The sequence below is a fragment of the Oncorhynchus keta genome, chromosome 19, assembly GCF_023373465.1.
Source record: "Oncorhynchus keta strain PuntledgeMale-10-30-2019 chromosome 19, Oket_V2, whole genome shotgun sequence".
Classification (NCBI taxonomy): domain Eukaryota; kingdom Metazoa; phylum Chordata; class Actinopteri; order Salmoniformes; family Salmonidae; genus Oncorhynchus; species Oncorhynchus keta.
The window spans coordinates 85,655,037-85,674,866 of NC_068439.1; the positions used below are offsets into that span (position 1 = coordinate 85,655,037).

Genomic DNA, 19,830 nt, shown 5'->3' on the forward strand with positions numbered 1-19,830 from the left:
TGACTCTGTACTGGGAAACATCATGTTTTTGACTGTACTGGGAAACATCATGTTTTTGACTGTACTGGGAAACATCATGTTTTTGACTCTGTACTGGGAAACATCATGTTTTTGACTCTGCATGGGAAACATCATTTTGACTCATGTTTTTTGTACTGACTGGGAAACATCATGTTTTTTGACTGTACTGGGAAAACATCATGTTTTTGACTCTGTCCTGTTTTTGACTGGGAAACATCATGTTTTTGACTCTGCACTGGGAAACATCCTGTTTTTGACTGTACTGGGAAACATCCTGTTTTTGACTCTGTACTGGGAAACATCATGTTTTTGACTGTACTACTGGAAACATCCTGTTTTTGACTGTACTGGGAAACATCATGTTTTTGACATCTGTACTGTTTTTTTGACTGTACTGGGAAACATCATGTTTTTGACTGTACTGGGAAACATCCTGTTTTTGACTGTACTGGGAAACATCCTGTTTTTGACTCTGCACTGGGAAACATCGTGTTTTTGACTGTACTGGGAAACATCATGTTTTTGACTGTACTGGGAAACATCATGTTTTTGACTGTACTGGGAAACATCATGTTTTTGACTGTACTGGGAAACATCCTGTTTTTGACTCTGTACTGGGAAACATCCTGTTTTTGACTGCACTGGGAAACATCCTGTTTTTGACTGTACTGGGAAACATCATGTTTTTGACTGTACTGGGAAACATCCTGTTTTTGACTGTACTGGGAAACATCATGTTTTTGACTCTGTACTGGGAAACATCATGTTTTTGACTCTGTACTGGGAAACATCATGTTTTTGACTGTACTGGGAAACATCATATTTTTGACTGTACTGGGAAACATCATGTTTTTGACTCTGCACTGGGAAACATCATGTTTTTGACTCTGTACTGGGAAACATCATGTTTTTGACTATGGACTGGGAAACATCATGTTTTTGACTGTACTGGGAAACATCATGTTTTCGACTGCACTGGGTCTTTAAGACAACCATACACTAACTTCTATACCACCGACACCTCACTGTCTACCAGAACCAACAGGTAACCTCCATATAATATTTAAACTATATTCACCTAACATTCACACAACATTTAGATAATATTCAGACAACCACTACCCTCTACACTGTCATCACCCACCAGAACCAGCAGGTAACATTCACACAACATTCAGACGACCATACTAGAACGAACAAACAACCCTAACCTAACCTTCGGTCGTCATACAGCTCAGAGAACACAGCAAAGGGAGTGGCATGGGATCAGGCTTTGACTGTAGAAAGTACAAGAGAAACATACTGTTAAAAATCCCCCTTGGTGATCAGAGAGAGGGACAGAGAGAGAGACAGGGGGAGAGCGATAGAGAGAGAGAGGAAAGAGAGAGAAAGAGAAAGAGAGAGAGAGAGAGAGAGAGAGAGAGAGAGAGAGAGAGAGAGAGAGAGAGAGGGAGAGGGAGAGGGAGGGAGAGAGAGAGAGAGAGAGAGAGAGAGAGAAAGAAAGAAAGAAAGAAAGAAAGAAAGAAAATAGAGAGAGAGGGAAAGAGGGAGAAAGTGAAAGAAAGAAAGAAAGAGAGGGCGAGACAGGAAAGAGAGAGAGAGAAATGTAAAACACAGCACACACACACAATGTAAACATATGTTTCCCATGCCAATAAAGCCCCTTTGAATTGAATTCAGAGAGAGAGAGGGAGAGGGCAAGAGAGTTGTAAGGTTCTAAGGGGCAGTGTGGAACGAGGCTGATGGAGCTCACACAGTGGTCATTTTGGTCTCTACTGGTCTCTACTGGTCTCTAATGGCCTCTACTGATCTCGAATGGTCTCTGCTGGTCACTTTTGTACTCTACTGAGATCAATTGGCACCTTTTACCATGGCACTTTGAGATTTATTTTAAACTGCAAAACCCTTACTGGTCTATTTTGGTCTCTACTGGTCTCTGCTGGTCTCTTCTGGTCTTTACTGGTCTCTTTTGGTCTACTGGTCTCTACTGGACTTTCTGGTCTCTACTGGTCTCCTTTGGTTTCTACTGGTCTCTACAGGTCTCTTCTGACCAATCCTTCTCTACTATAATGTTTACAAACAGGAGAAGAATGTACAGATCATTCCTAGACCAATCCTTTTTGTAACTGATGTTTGAGGGAATCTGACAATATGCTAATATGGTTGTGTTGCTTGTGTTGTTGTTGATGGTCTGATGTTGTTGTTGTCTTCAGATCACCAGGTTGAAGATTGACAGGAACCCATTTGCTAAAGGCTTCAGAGACTCAGGCAGAAACCGGTGAGTTCCTCTACACATTACTGGATAGTTACAGAGACAGAGCATGGGTTGTGTGTATATACAGTACCAGTCAAAAGTTTGGACACACCTACTCATTCCAGGGATTTCTTTCTTTCTTTCTTTCTTTCTTTCTTTCTTTCTTTCTTTCTTTCTTTCTTTCTTTCTTTCTTTCTTTCTTTCTTTCTTTCTTTCTTTCTTTCTTTCTTTATTTCTTTCTTTTTCTTTCTTTCTTTATTTCTTTTTTTTTTTACTGTTTTCTACATTGTAAACAAATCAGAATATATTTTATATTTGACATTCTTCAATGTAGCCACCATTTGCCTTGAGGACAGCTTTGCACACTCTTGGCATTCTCTCAACCAGCTTTATCAGGTAGTCACCTGGAATGTATTTCTATTAACAAGTATGCCTTGTTGAAGGTTAATTTGTGGAATTTATTTCCTTCTTAATGTGTTTGAGCCAATCAGTTGTGTTGTGACAAAATAGGGGTGGTATACAGAAGATGGCCCTAATTGGTAAAAGACAAGTCCATATTATGGCAAGAACAGCTCAAATAAGCAAAGAGAAACGGCAGTCCATCATTACTGTAAGACATGAAGGTCAATCAATATAGAACATTTCAAGAACGTTGAAAGTTTCTTCAAATGCAGTCGCAAGAAACATCAAGAGCTATGACCAAACTGACTCTCATGAGACCCAGAGTTACCTCTGATGCAGAGGATAAGTTCATTTGAGTTACTGCTAATATGTAAATGCTTCACAGAGTTCAAGTAACAGACACATCTCAACATCAACTGTTCAGAGGAGACTGTGTGAATCAGGTCTTCATGATCGAATTGCTGCAAAGAAACCACTACTAAAGGACACCAATAAGAAGAGGAGACTTGCTTGGGGCAAGAAATATGAGCAATGGACATTAGACCAGAGGAAATCTGTCCTTTGATCTGATGAATCCACATTTGAGATATTTGGTTCCAAACACTGTGTCTTTTTGACCACACATGCGGATGATCTCCGCATGTGTGGTTCCCACTGTGAAGCATGGAGGTGGTGGTGTGATGGTGCTTTGCTGGTTACACTGTCAGTGATTTATTTAGAATTCAAGGCACACTTAACCAGCATGGCTACCACAGCATTCTGCAGCGACATCATCCCATCTGGTTTGCGCTTAGTGGGACTATGATTTGTTTTTCAACAGGACAATGACCCAACACACCTCCAGGCTGTGTAATGACTATTTGACCAAGAAGGAGAGTGATGGAGTGCTGCATCAGATGACCTGGCCTCCACAATCACCCCACCTCAACCCAATTGAGATGGTTTGGGATGAGTTGGACCGCAGAGTTAAGAAAAAGAAGCCAACAAGTGCTCAGCATATGTGGGAACTCCTTCAAGAGGGTTGGAAAAGCATTCTAGGTGAAGCTGGTTGAGAGAATGCCAATAGTGTGCAAAGCTGTCATCAAGGAAAAGGGTGGCTAGTTTGAAGAATCTAAAATATGTTTAGGTTTGTTTAACACTTTTTTGGTTACTACATGATTCCATATGCGTTATTTTACAGTTCTGATGTCTTCACTATTATTCTACAATGTAGAAAATAGTAAAAATAAAGAAAAACCCTGGAATGAGTATGATCCAAACTGTTGACTGGTGCTGTATATATACAGTGAGGTCCATAATTATTGACACCCGTGATAAAGATGAGCAAAATAAGTGTATAAAATAAATAACACAAATACTGAGCTATGTTGAATGGCCCCCAAAAATTGTGAAATTATATAATTTTATGCTAATACAAATGCTCAGAGAAAGAGACAAAGTTTTTTTTTTAAATCCTAAAAAAAAAGGTAGGGGTTAAAATGATTAACCCCACTGGTTTCTTTCAATACCTTTCAATACCTCACCTTGAGGATAACAACGCTGAGCCTTTTTATAAAATGTTTTATGAGTTGGAGAACACATTGGGAGGGATCTTAGACCATTCCTCTATACAGACTCCTTCCAGATCCTTGATATCCTTTGTCTGTGCTTATGGGCTGATCTTTTCAATGTAAACCACAGCTGTTTAATGGGTTTCAAGTCCGGAGACTGAGATGATGTTGATTTTGTGGCCAATTAATTTCCTTATGGATTTTGATGTATGCTTGGGGTTACTGTCTTGCAGGAAGATCCACTTGCGTCCAAGTTTCAGCCCCCTGGCAGAGGAAACCAGGTTTTTGGTTAAAATCTCCTGTTACCGGGTAAAGTTCTTGAAGCCATTGACCTTAACAAGGGCCCCGGGACCAGTGGAATAGCCGCATTACATCACAGGTCCACATTTTACAGTAGGTATTGGGTTATTTTCTGCTCATGCCTTCTCATTTCGATGCCAAACCCACCACTGGTGTGCGTGGCCAAAGAGCTCTATTTTCGTGTCATCTGACCAAAGCACCGGCTCCAATCCAAGCTCCAATGCCGTTTAGCCAACTACAGGCGTTTACATTTGTTGGATGACATGAAAATAGAGTTCTTTTGCCACGCACACTAGTGGGTTTGGCATCGCAAAGTGAATGCACGAGCAGAAGAGAAGCCCACTGTAGAGTATGGTGGGAGATGTTTCATGTAATGCGGCCATTTCGCTTCCACTGGTTAATTTCAACGGCACCAAGAACTTGACCAAAACCTGGTTTCCTCTAACAGTAGGCTTTCATTGTATTTTCTATCAGGTTTTAGACATTCAGAGACGTTCAGAGAGAGAGAGAGACGTTTTTTAAAATCCTTAATAATAATTGCCCCCCTCCCAACAAAATCATATTTATAACACCATCATATAACATCACATTCTCATAAAGCTACAGGAATATTAATACAAACAACATTAGCAGCATTAAAACAACAAATATGTTTACATAAAAACACACATCTAACATATTCAAATATGGTTGAGTGTTTTTAACATAGTTAGATATATTTAATTTGAAATGAGTGTCAAAATGATATGAAAACTGCTTAGTTTGTGAAGATACTGTATATATGTTGTTATGCACAACGCAATGCGGAGTGCCTGGATACAACTCTTAGCTGTGTTATATTGGGCATATATCACAAACCCCTAATGTGCCTTATTGCTATTAGAAACGGGTTACTTACGTAATTAGAGTTGTAAAAATACATGTTTTGTCAGCCAATCAGTATTCGGGGCCTGAAACACACAGTTTATAATATTAGATATACCCTACATAGCCAAAAGTATGTGGATAACTCTTCAAATGAGTGGATTCGTCTATTTCATCCACACCCGTTCATCAACACACCTTTTCAACAAGTCAGTTCGTCAAATTTCTGCCCTGCTAGAGCTGCCGCAGTCAACTGTACGCGGTGTTTTTGTGAAGTAGAAACGTCTAGGAGCAACAACGGCTCAGCCGTGAAGTGGTAGGCCACACAAGCTCACAGAACGGGACCACCGTGTGCTGAAGCACGTAGCACGTAAAAATCGTCTGTCCTCGGTTGCAACACTCACTACTGAGTTCCAAACTGCCTCTGGAAGCAACGTCAGGACAATAACTGTTTGTTGGGAGCTTCATGAAATTGGGTTCCAAGCCTAAGATCATCCATGCACAATGCCAAGCATTGGCTGGAGAGGTGTAAAGATCACCGCCATTGGACTCTGGAGCAGTGGAAATGCATTCTCTAGAGTGAGGAATCACACTTCACCATCTGGGAGTCCCAACGGACGAATCTGGCCAAGACAACCCTACCTGCCTGAAGTTTGGTGGAGGAAAAATACTGGTCTGGGGCTTCTTGTCATGGTTCTGGCCCCTTGGTTCCAGTGGAGGGAAATCTTAATGCGACAGCATACATTGACATTCTAGACGATTCTATGCTTCCAAATCTGTGGCAACAGTTCGGGGAAGACCCTTTCCTGTTTCATCATGACAATGCCCCCGTGTACAAATCCATCCACCTGACAGATAATCCATCTACCTGACCGATAATCTACCCACCTAACAGATAATCCACCCACCTAACAGATAATCCATCTACCTGACCGATAATCCATCTACCTAACAGATAATCCATCCACCTGACAGATAATCCATCTACCTGACCGATAATCCACCCACCTAACAGATAATCCACCCACTTGACAGATAAACCACCCACTTGACAGATAATCCACCCACCTGACAGATAATCCACTCACCTAACAGATAATCCACCCACCTAACAGATAATCCACCCACCTGACAGATAATCCACCCATTTGACAGATAATCCATCCATTTGAGAGATAATCCACTCACCTAACAGATAATCCACCCATTTGACAGATAATCCATCCACCTGACAGATAATCCACCCACCTAACAGATAATCCACCCACCTAACAGATAATCCATCCACCTGACAGATAATCCACCCACTTGACAGATAAACCACCCACTTGACAGATAATCCACCCACCTGACAGATAATCCACTCACCTAACAGATAATCCACCCACCTAACAGATAATCCATCCACCTGACAGATAATCCATCTACCTGACCGATAATCCACCCACCTAACAGATAATCCACCCACTTGACAGATAAACCACCCACTTGACAGATAATCCATCTACCTGACCGATAATCCATCTACCTAACAGATAATCCATCCACCTGACAGATAATCCATCTACCTGACCGATAATCCACCCACCTAACAGATAATCCACCCACTTGACAGATAAACCACCCACTTGACAGATAATCCACCCACCTGATAGATAATCCACTCACCTAACAGATAATCCACCCACCTAACAGATAATCCACCCACCTGACAGATAATCCACCCATTTGACAGATAATCCATCCATTTGAGAGATAATCCACTCACCTAACAGATAATCCACCCATTTGACAGATAATCCATCCACCTGACAGATAATCCACCCACCTAACAGATAATCCACCCACCTAACAGATAATCCACCCATTTAACAGATAATCTACCCACCTAACAGATAATCCATCCACCTGACAGATAATCCACCCATTTAACAGATAATCTACCCACCTAACAGATAATCCACCCACCTAACAGATAATCCACCCATTTAACAGATAATCCACCCACCTAACAGATAATCCATCCACCTAACAGATAATCCACCCACCTGACAGATAATCCATCCACCTAACAGATAATCCACCCACCTGACAGATAATCCACCCACCTGACAGATAATCCACCCACCTGACAGATAATCCATCCACCTAACAGATAATCCACCCACCTGACAGATAATCCACCCATTTAACAGATAATCCACCCACCTGACAGATAATCCATCCACCTAACAGATAATCCACCCACCTGACAGATAATCCACCCACCTGACAGATAATCCACCCACCTAACAGATAATCCACCCATTTAACAGATAATCCACCCACCTAACAGATAATCCATCCACCTAACAGATAATCCACCCACCTGACAGATAATCCATCCACCTAACAGATAATCCACCCACCTGACAGATAATCCACCCACCTGACAGATAATCCATCCACCTAACAGATAATCCACCCACCTGACAGATAATCCACCCATTTGACAGGTGTAACATATTATACATTTACATTTACATTTAAGTCATTTAGCAGACGCTCTTATCCAGAGCGACTTACAAATTGGTGCATTCACCTTATGACCTCCAGTGGAACAGTCACTTTACAATAGTGCATCTAAATCTTTTAAGGGGGGTGAGAAGGATTACTTACTTTTTAACTGTGTGTATAAATTATTGTATAATATACAGTATAACTGTGTGTATAATATACAGTATATATTACCGTGTGTATAATATGCAGTATATAACTGTATGTACAATATACAGTATATAACTGTGTGTGTAATATAAAGTATGTATCTGTGTGTATAATATACAGTATGTAACTCTGTGAATAATATACAGTATAACTTAGTGTTTAATATACAGTATTACTGTGTGTATAATATACAGTATGTAACTGTGTGTATAATATACAGTATTACTGTGTGTATAATATACAGTATGTAAATGTGTGTATAATATACAGTATAACTTATTGTATAATATACAGTATTTAACTGTGTGTTCCAGGATGGGTCTGGAGGCTCTAGTAGAATCCTACGCTTTCTGGCGTCCGTCTCTAAGATCCCTGACATTTGAAGACATCTCTGGAATTAAGCAAGGTAAGACATCGTTTCTTAAAACCTCTATTGAAACAAGAATCCTCCAACCTAACTGTTGTCTTACTGTTGTACTGATCTGACTGTTGTACTGGTCTGGCTGTTGTACTGGTCTTACTGTTGTACTGGTCTGACTGTTGTACTGGTCTTGCTGTTGTACTGGTCTTACTGTTGTACTGGTCTTAATATTTTGCAGCTCTGACTGTTGTACTGTTCTTCCTGTTGTACTGTTCTTACTGTTGTACTGGTCTGACTGTTGTCTTACTGTTGTACTGGTCTATTGTTGTACTGGTCTGACTGTTGTACCGGTCTTGCTGTTGTACTGGTCTGACTGTTGTCTTACTGTTGTACTGGTCTATTGTTGTACTGGTCTGACTGTTGTACCGGTCTTGCTGTTGTACTGGTCTGACTGTTGTACTGGTCTGGCTGTTGTACTGGTCTGACTGTTGTACTGGTCTTGCTGTTGTACTGGTCTTACTGTTGTACTGTTCTTTCTGTTGTACTGGTCTTAATATTTTGCTGTTCTGACTGTTGTACTGTTCTTCCTGTTGTACTGGTCTGACTGTTGTACTGGTCTGACTGTTGTACTGGTCTGACTGTTGTCCTACTGTTGTACGGTGTTACTGTTGTCTTACTGTTGTACTGGTCTTAATATTTTGCTGTTCTGACTGTTGTACTGTTCTGACTGTTGTACTGCTCTGACTGTTGTACTGGTCTGACTGTTGTCCTACTGTTGTACTGGTCTTACTGTTGTACTGTTCTTCCTGTTGTACTGGTCTGACTGTTGTACTGGTCTGACTGTTGTACTGGTCTGACTGTTGTACTGGTCTGACTGTTGTCCTACTGTTGTACTGGTGTTACTGTTGTCTTACTGTTGTACTGGTCTTACTGTTGTACTGGTCTGACTGTTGTACTGGTCTGACTGTTGTCCTACTGTTGTACTGGTGTTACTGTTGTCTTACTGTTGTACTGGTGTTACTGTTGTACTGGTGTTACTGTTGTACTGGTCTTACTGTTGTACTGGTCTTACTGTTGTACTGGTCTTATTGTTGTACTGGTCTTACTGATGTACTGGTTTTACTGTTGTCTTACTGTTGTACTGGTGTTACTGTTGTACTGGTCTTATTGTTGTACTGGTCTGACTGTTGTACTGGTCTTACTGTTGTACTGGTCTTACTGTTGTACTGTTCTTATTGTTGCACTGATCTGTCTGTTGTACTGATCTTACTGTTGTACTGGTTTTACTGTTGTCTTACTGTTGTACTGGTGTTAAAGTTGTACTGGTCATATTCTTGTACTGGTCTGGCTGTTGTACTGGTCTTATTGTTGTACTGGTCTTATTGTTGTACTGATCTTTATGTTGTACTGATCTTACTGTTGTACTGGTCTTATTGTTGTACTGGTCTGACTGTTCTACTGGTCTTACTGTTGTCTTACTGTTGTACTGGTCTTACTGTTGTACTGGTGTTACTGTTGTACTGGTCTTATTGTTGTACTGGTCTTACTGTTGTACTGGTCTTACTGTTGTACTGGTTTTACTGTTGTCTTACTGTTGTACTGGTGTTACTTTTGTACTGGTCTTATTGTTGTACTGGTCTGACTGTTGTACTGGTCTTACTGTTGTAATGGTGTTACTGTTGTCTTACTGTTGTACTGGTCTTTCTGTTGTACTGGTCTGACTGTTGTACTGGTCTTACTGTTGTCTTACTGTTGTACTGGTCTTACTGTTGTCCTACTGTTGTACTGGTCTTACTGTTGTACTGGTCTTTCTGTTGTACTGGTCTGACTGTTGTACTGGTCTTATTGTTGTACTGGTCTTACTGATGTACTGGTTTTACTGTTGTCTTACTGTTGTACTGGTCTTACTGTTGTCTTACTGTTGTACTGGTCTTATTGTTGTACTGGTCTTTCTGTTGTACTGGTCTTACTGGTGTACTGGTTTTACTGTTGTCTTACTGTTGTACTGGTGTTACATTACATTTACATTTACATTTAAGTCATTTAGCAGACGCTCTTATCCAGAGCGACTTACAAATTGGTGCATACACCTTATGACATCACTGTTACTGTTGTACTGGTCTTATTGTTGTACTGGTCTGACTGTTGTACTGGTCTTACTGTTGTAATGGTGTTACTGTTGTATTACTGTTGTACTGGTCTTTCTGTTGTACTGGTCTGACTGTTGTACTGTTTTTACTGTTGTCTTACTGTTGTACTGGTCTTACTGTTGTACTGGTGTTACTGTTGTACTGGTGTTACTGTTGTACTGGTCTTATTGTTGTACTGGTCTTTCTGTTGTACTGGTCTTACTGTTGTACTGGTTTTACTGTTGTCTTACTGTTGTACTGGTGTTACTGTTGTACTGGTCTTATTGTTGTACTGGTCTGACTGTTGTACTGGTCTTACTGTTGTACTGGTCTTACTGTTGTACTGTTCTTATTGTTGCACTGATCTGTCTGTTGTACTGATCTTACTGTTGTTCTGGTTTTACTGTTGTCTTACTGTTGTTCTGGTGTTAAAGTTGTACTGGTCTTATTCTTGTACTGGTCTGAGTGTTGTACTGGTCTTATTGTTGTACTGGTCTTATTGTTGCACTGATCTGTCTGTTGTACTGATCTTACTGTTGTACTGGTTTTACTGTTGTCTTACTGTTGTACTGGTGTTAAAGTTGTACTGGTCTTATTCTTGTACTGGTCTTATTGTTGTACTGGTCTTATTGTTGTACTGATCTTATTGTTGTACTGGTCTTATTGTTGTACTGATCTTTCTGTTGTACTGGTCTGACTGTTGTACTGGTCTTACTGCTGTACTGATCTTACTGTTGTACTGGTTTTACTGTTGTCTTACTGTTGTACTGGTCTTATTGTTGTCTTACTGTTGTACTGGCTTTACTGTTGTACTGGTGTTAAAGTTGTACTGGTCTTATTGTTGTACTGGTCTTTCTGTTGTACTGGTCTTACTGTTGTACTGGTTTTACTGTTGTCTTACTGTTGTACTGGTCTTACTGTTGTCTTTCTGTTGTACTGGTCTTACTGTTGTACTGGTTTTACTGTTGTCTTACTGTTGTACTGGTCTTACTGTTGTCTTTCTGTTGTACTGGTCTTACTGTTGTACTGGTCTTACTGTTGTTCAGGTCTTATTGTTGTACTGATCTTTCTGTTGTACTGGTCTGACTGTTGTACTGGTCTTACTGTTGTACTGGTCTGACTGTTGTACTGGTCTGACTGTTGTACTGGTCTTACTGTTGTACTGATCTTACTGTTGTACAGGTCTTATTGTTGTACTGGTGTTACTGTTGTACTGGTCTTACTGTTGTTCTGGTCTTATTGTTGTACTGATCTTTCTGTTGTACTGGTCTGACTGTTGTACTGGTCTTACTGTTGTACTGGTCTGACTGTTGTACATGTCTTACTGTTGTACTGGTGTTACTGTTGTACTGGTCTTATTGTTGTACTGGTCTTACTGTTGTACTGGTGTTACTGTTGTACTGGTGTTACTGTTGTACTGGTGTTACTGTTGTACTGGTCTTATTGTTGTACTGGTCTTTCTGTTGTACTGGTCTTACTGTTGTACTGGTTTTACTGTTGTCTTACTGTTGTACTGGTCTTACTGTTGTCTTTCTGTTGTACTGGTCTTACTGTTGTACTGGTTTTACTGTTGTCTTACTGTTGTACTGGTCTTACTGTTGTACTGGTCTTATTCTTGTCTTATTGTTGTACAGGTCTTACTTTTGTACGGAACCTAATGTTGAATTGGTTTTACAGTTGTACTGGTCTTACTGTTGTCTTACTGTATTTCTCGTCTTACTGTTGTACTGGCCTTTCTGTTGTACCGGTCTTACTGACTATGACTGTGATATGTGATCTTAGTTGTACTGACTATGACTGTGATATGTGGTCTTAGTTGTACTGACTGTGACTGTGATATGTGGTCTTAGTTGTACTGACTGTGATATGTGGTCTTAGTTGTACTGACTGTGATATGTGGTCTTAGTTGTACTGACTGTGATATGTGGTCTTAGTTGTACTGACTGTGATATGTGGTCTTAGTTGTACTGACTGTGATATGTGGTCTTAGTTGTACTGCCTGTGATATGTGGTCTTAGTTGTACTGACTGTGATATGTGGTCTTAGTTGTATTGACTGTGATATGTGGTCTTAGTTGTATTGACTGTGATATGTGGTCTTAGTTGTACTGACTGTGATATGTGGTCTTAGTTGTACTGACTGTGATATGTGGTCTTAGTTGTATTGACTGTGATATGTGGTCTTAGTTGTATTGACTGTGATATGTGGTCTTAGTTGTACTGACTGTGATATGTGGTCTTAGTTGTATTGACTGACTGTGATATGTGGTCTTAGTTGTACTGACTGTGATATGTGGTCTTAGTTGTACTGACTGTGATATGTGGTCTTAGTTGTACTGACTGTGATATGTGGTCTTAGTTGTATTGACTGTGATATGTGGTCTTAGTTGTATTGACTGTGATATGTGGTCTTAGTTGTATTGACTGTGATATGTGGTCTTAGTTGTACTGACTGTGATATGTGGTCTTAGTTGTACTGACTGTGATATGTGGTCTTAGTTGTACTGACTGTGACTGTGATATGTGGTCTTAGTTGTACTGACTGTGACTGTGATATGTGGTCTTAGTTGTACTGACTGTGATATGTGGTCTTAGTTGTACTGACTGACTGTGATATGTGGTCTTAGTTGTACTGACTGTGATATGTGGTCTTAGTTGTACTGACTGTGATATGTGGTCTTAGTTGTACTGACTGTGATATGTGGTCTTAGTTGTACTGACTGACTGTGATATGTGGTCTTAGTTGTACTGACTGTGATATGTGGTCTTAGTTGTACTGACTGTGATATGTGGTCTTAGTTGTATTGACTGACTGTGATATGTGGTCTTAGTTGTATTGACTGACTGTGATATGTGGTCTTAGTTGTATTGACTGTGATATGTGGTCTTAGTTGTACTGACTGTGATATGTGGTCTTAGTTGTACTGACTGACTGTGATATGTGGTCTTAGTTGTACTGACTGTGATATGTGGTCTTAGTTGTATTGACTGACTGTGATATGTGGTCTTAGTTGTATTGACTGTGATATGTGGTCTTAGTTGTACTGACTGTGATATGTGGTCTTAGTTGTATTGACTGTGATATGTGGTCTTAGTTGTACTGACTGTGATATGTGGTCTTAGTTGTACTGACTGTGATATGTGGTCTTAGTTGTATTGACTGTGATATGTTGTCTTAGTTGTACTGACTGTGATATGTGGTCTTAGTTGTACTGACTGTGATATGTTGTCTTAGTTGTACTGACTGTGACTGTGATATGTGGTCTTAGTTGTACTGACTGTGATATGTGGTCTTAGTTGTACTGACTGTGATATGTGGTCTTAGTTGTATTGACTGTGATATGTTGTCTTAGTTGTATTGACTGTGATATGTGGTCTTAGTTGTACTGACTGTGATATGTGGTCTTAGTTGTACTGACTGTGACTGTGATATGTGGTCTTAGTTGTACTGACTGTGATATGTGGTCTTAGTTGTACTGACTGTGACTGTGATATGTGGTCTTAGTTGTACTGACTGACTGTGATATGTGGTCTTAGTTGTACTGACTGTGATATGTGGTCTTAGTTGTATTGACTGTGATATGTGGTCTTAGTTGTACTGACTGTGATATGTGGTCTTAGTTGTACTGACTGTGATATGTGGTCTTAGTTGTACTGACTGTGATATGTGGTCTTAGTTGTACTGACTGTGATATGTGGTCTTAGTTGTATTGACTGTGATATGTGGTCTTAGTTGTACTGACTGTGATATGTGGTCTTAGTTGTACTGACTGTGATATGTGGTCTTAGTTGTACTGACTGTGATATGTGGTCTTAGTTGTACTGACTATGACTGTGATATGTGGTCTTAGTTGTACTGACTGTGATATGTGGTCTTAGTTGTATTGACTGTGATATGTGGTCTTAGTTGTACTGACTGTGATATGTGGTCTTAGTTGTACTGACTGTGATATGTGGTCTTAGTTGTACTGACTGTGATATGTGGTCTTAGTTGTACTGACTGTGATATGTGGTCTTAGTTGTACTGACTGTGATATGTGGTCTTAGTTGTACTGACTGTGATATGTGGTCTTAGTTGTACTGACTGTGATATGTGGTCTTAGTTGTACTGACTGTGATATGTTGTCTTAGTTGTACTGACTGTGATATGTGGTCTTAGTTGTACTGACTGTGATATGTGGTCTTAGTTGTACTGACTGTGATATGTGGTCTTAGTTGTACTGACTGTGACTGTGATATGTGGTCTTAGTTGTACTGACTGTGATATGTGGTCTTAGTTGTACTGACTGTGATATGTGGTCTTAGTTGTACTGACTGTGATATGTGGTCTTAGTTGTACTGACTGTGACTGTGATATGTGGTCTTAGTTGTACTGACTGTGATATGTGGTCTTAGTTGTACTGACTGTGATATGTGGTCTTAGTTGTACTGACTGTGATATGTGGTCTTAGTTGTATTGACTGTGATATGTGGTCTTAGTTGTACTGACTGTGATATGTGGTCTTAGTTGTACTGACTGTGATATGTGGTCTTAGTTGTACAGACTGACTATCACCTTAGTTGACTGGAAGTTGGTCTGCATTAGAGTGTCGGTTAAATGAATAAAAGGTCAATGTAAAATGGAACTGATTAGTTTAGTTTTTTATGTTACTCTGTGTCTGTCACTCTGCAGGTGCCCCGGGGCCCCATGGAGGTGTTGGATCGCCTCACCTGCTCTCCTCCTCTCCTTGCTCCTCCCCCTTCCAGGTGTGGCCTCTCTCTCCCCCGGACTACACCTGCAGCCGGCCGACACACACACCCCTACATCGCTACAGTAACCTCCCCGAGCCTTTCCCCTCTCCTACGTCGCGAGGACCGTCAGCCTATGACAGTGAAGGATTCTGCTCTATGTCCCTCCCTCCCTCTCAGATTGGCTATCTACAAAACCCTGCCCACCAGGGTTACGGAAGTCTCCGCCTCCACTCCCCCCCTTACGGTCTCTACGGTTACGCCTTCCCCCCCTCCCCCCGCCTCATTGCCAGCCCAGACAAGATGGCGGCTGCTTCTGCCGCTGCAGCCAATCAGAACGCTTTTCTCGGCTCCTCACCCAGCGGAACCCTGGCGGACAGTCTGGGCATGCTCAGTGGAGGCCAGCATGCCAACTTCCTGTTTGACTCTCGGACGCTGGGAATGGCTGGCAGCCAGTCAGGGGGAGGGGCTTCACAGGTCACTACCCACATGGGCTGAGAAATACTCCGACCCTGACCCCCAGGGTTGCTTTCGCAAATAGCTGCTTCTCCGGGTAGGACATGGGTTTGGAACTCTGGAATAAATCACCAGCCAATGAGGATTGATGAGACATCTCACGGACCTATGAGGAGAGAGAGAGGAAACAGAGCGAGACAGCTTTGGTGACGTTTGTGTGAGCGCTAAGAAAGATAAAGAGAGAACGTCAAACTCCGCTGACTAATGGGATATTGTTGTTGTTGTTGTTTGTAAGTATGTTATTAAAGGACTAAATAAACAGAAGCTTCTGAGAGACTGAAACAGCTGCGTTGGAGGAGATCTGGGGGTCTGATACAAGTCTGGAGACCTGAGAGAATAAACACACCCACCAACAAGCCCCGGAGCTGGAGATTCAACATCTGGAAGAATCGGGAAATAAACACTATGAACACTTCAGCACCTGTGGTTTCCTCTACAGCGTCTCTGAACAGTTATAACCTCACACAGCTCCTAGGAACAGAGTTGACACAGTGACAGGTCTCCTATACAGCGTCTCTGAACAGTTATAACCTCACACAGCTCCTAGGAACAGAGTTGACACAGTGACAGGTCTCCTATACAGCGTCTCTGAACAGTTATAACCTCACACAGCTCCTAGGAACAGAGTTGACACAGTGACAGGTCTCCTATACAGCGTCTCTGAACAGTTATAACCTCACACAGCTCCTAGGAACAGAGTTGACACAGTGACAGGTTTCCTCTACAGCGTCTCTGAACAGTTATAACCTCACACAGCTCCTAGGAACAGAGTTGACACAGTGACAGGTCTCCTATACAGCGTCTCTGAACAGTTATAACCTCACACAGCTCCTAGGAACAGAGTTGACACAGTGACAGGTCTCCTATACAGCGTCTCTGAACAGTTATAACCTCACACAGCTCCTAGGAACAGAGTTGACACAGTGACAGGTCTCCTATACAGCGTCTCTGAACAGTTATAACCTCACACAGCTCCTAGGAACAGAGTTGACACAGTGACAGGTCTCCTATACAGCGTCTCTGAACAGTTATAACCTCACACAGCTCCTAGGAACAGAGTTGACACAGTGACAGGTCTCCTATACAGATTCTCTGAACAGTTATAACCTCACACAGCTCCTAGGAACAGAGTTGACACAGTGACAGGTCTCCTATACAGCGTCTCTGAACAGTTATAACCTCACACAGCTCCTAGGAACAGAGTTGACACAGTGACAGGTCTCCTATACAGCGTCTCTGAACAGTTATAACCTCACACAGCTCCTAGGAACAGAGTTGACACAGTGACAGGTCTCCTATACAGCGTCTCTGAACAGTTATAACCTCACACAGCTCCTAGGAACAGAGTTGACACAGTGACAGGTCTCCTATACAGCGTCTCTGAACAGTTATAACCTCACACAGCTCCTAGGAACAGAGTTGACACAGTGACAGGTCTCCTATACAGCGTCTCTGAACAGTTATAACCTCACACAGCTCCTAGGAACAGAGTTGACACAGTGACAGGTCTCCTATACAGCGTCTCTGAACAGTTATAACCTCACACAGCTCCTAGGAACAGAGTTGACACAGTGACAGGTCTCCTATACAGCGTCTCTGAACAGTTATAACCTCACACAGCTCCTAGGAACAGAGTTGACACAGTGACAGGTCTCCTATACAGCGTCTCTGAACAGTTATAACCTCACACAGCTCCTAGGAACAGAGTTGACACAGTGACAGGTCTCCTATACAGCGTCTCTGAACAGTTATAACCTCACACAGCTCCTAGGAACAGAGTTGACACAGTGACAGGTCTCCTATACAGCGTCTCTGAACAGTTATAACCTCACACAGCTCGTAGGAACAGAGTTGACACAGTGACAGGTCTCCTATACAGCGTCTCTGAACAGTTATAACCTCACACAGCTCCTAGGAACAGAGTTGACACAGTGACAGGTCTCCTCTACAGCGTCTCTGAACAGTTATAACCTCACACAGCTCCTAGGAACAGAGTTGACACAGTGACAGGTCTCCTATACAGCGTCTCTGAACAGTTATAACCTCACACAGCTCCTAGGAACAGAGTTGACACAGTGACAGGTCTCCTATACAGCGTCTCTGAACAGTTATAACCTCACACAGCTCCTAGGAACAGAGTTGACACAGTGACAGGTCTCCTATACAGCGTCTCTGAACAGTTATAACCTCACACAGCTCCTAGGAACAGAGTTGACACAGTGACAGGTCTCCTATACAGCGTCTCTGAACAGTTATAACCTCACACAGCTCCTAGGAACAGAGTTGACACAGTGACAGGTCTCCTATACAGATTCTCTGAACAGTTATAACCTCACACAGCTCCTAGGAACAGAGTTGACACAGTGACAGGTCTCCTATACAGCGTCTCTGAACAGTTATAACCTCACACAGCTCCTAGGAACAGAGTTGACACAGTGACAGGTCTCCTATACAGCGTCTCTGAACAGTTATAACCTCACACAGCTCCTAGGAACAGAGTTGACACAGTGACAGGTCTCCTATACAGCGTCTCTGAACAGTTATAACCTCACACAGCTCCTAGGAACAGAGTTGACACAGTGACAGGTCTCCTATACAGCGTCTCTGAACAGTTATAACCTCACACAGCTCCTAGGAACAGAGTTGACACAGTGACAGGTCTCCTATACAGCGTCTCTGAACAGTTATAACCTCACACAGCTCCTAGGAACAGAGTTGACACAGTGACAGGTCTCCTATACAGCGTCTCTGAACAGTTATAACCTCACACAGCTCCTAGGAACAGAGTTGACACAGTGACAGGTCTCCTATACAGCGTCTCTGAACAGTTATAACCTCACACAGCTCCTAGGAACAGAGTTGACACAGTGACAGGTCTCCTATACAGCGTCTCTGAACAGTTATAACCTCACACAGCTCCTAGGAACAGAGTTGACACAGTGACAGGTCTCCTATACAGCGTCTCTGAACAGTTATAACCTCACACAGCTCCTAGGAACAGAGTTGACACAGTGAGAGGCCTACTGAGTTATATGAATGCTGTTATAAAGGACTGTATTCCCATGCCAAAGATACAATGTCCGTCAATCTGCAATGTTTCCCTATTCCTTATGTAGTGCACTTCTCCTGGCTGGAAACCTATAAAGCAGCCCTATGAAGCTCTGGCCTAAAGTAGTGCACTATATAGGGAATAGGACTCTGGCCTAAAGTAGTGCACTATATAGGGAATAGGACTCTGGCCTAAAGTAGAGCACTATATAGGGAATAGGACTCTGGCCTAAAGTAGAGCACTATATAGGGAATAGGACTCTGGCCTAAAGTAGAGCACTATATAGGGAATAGGACGTTGTGTGTGTGGCATGTTTTAACTATTTGACATAAAGGTGTCATAACTGCTTATAACCTTTATACATAATGAACTGTGTTAATGGTGGGTCATGTGACCTAACGCACTTACTGCCAACACACACACATGCACGCACGCACGCACGCACACACACACACACACACACACACACACACACACACACACACACACACACACACACACACACACACACACACACACACACACACACACACACACACACACACACACACACACACACACACACATTTCCTGCCAACCCACAGCGTTCTGCCTGGCCTCTGTCTATGACGGACAAGCAGCTTCATGAGCCAAAAAAAACAATAAAAAGTATAATATTATTACCCACTAACCATCAGAGAACCTGTTTCACACAGATCCTTTTTGTAATATATCAAGCATCAAATATGTGTGTGTGTGAGAGAGAGAGAGAAATATGTGTGTGTGAGTGAGAGAGAGAGAAATGTGTGTGTGTGTGTGTGTGTGTGTGTGTGTGTGTGTGTGTGTGTGTGTGTGTGTGTGTGTGTGTGTGTGTGTATGAATCTCAGAAACAGAAGTCCAAACTCTTGTAAACAGAACATTTCAAAGGTTAAAGGTTAAGGTTTGGGAAGGCTTAAAACAAAAAGGCAACAA

The 19,830-nt window shown here is 41.8% G+C and overlaps 1 protein-coding gene across 1 annotated transcript in view; it reads left to right on the forward strand.

Moving 5' to 3' along the window:
- Positions 1 to 16,245, forward strand: part of tbx18 (T-box transcription factor 18) — a 25,426-nt gene extending 9,181 nt beyond the window's left edge. Inside the window, exons 7-9 of the mRNA XM_052471692.1 lie at positions 2,235 to 2,299; positions 8,412 to 8,503; positions 15,259 to 16,245. Coding sequence (XP_052327652.1) covers positions 2,235 to 2,299; positions 8,412 to 8,503; positions 15,259 to 15,812 — 711 coding nt within the window. The 3' untranslated portion in view covers positions 15,813 to 16,245. The remainder of the gene's footprint in view (positions 1 to 2,234; positions 2,300 to 8,411; positions 8,504 to 15,258) is intronic.
- The last annotated feature ends 3,585 nt before the right edge of the window (positions 16,246 to 19,830 follow it).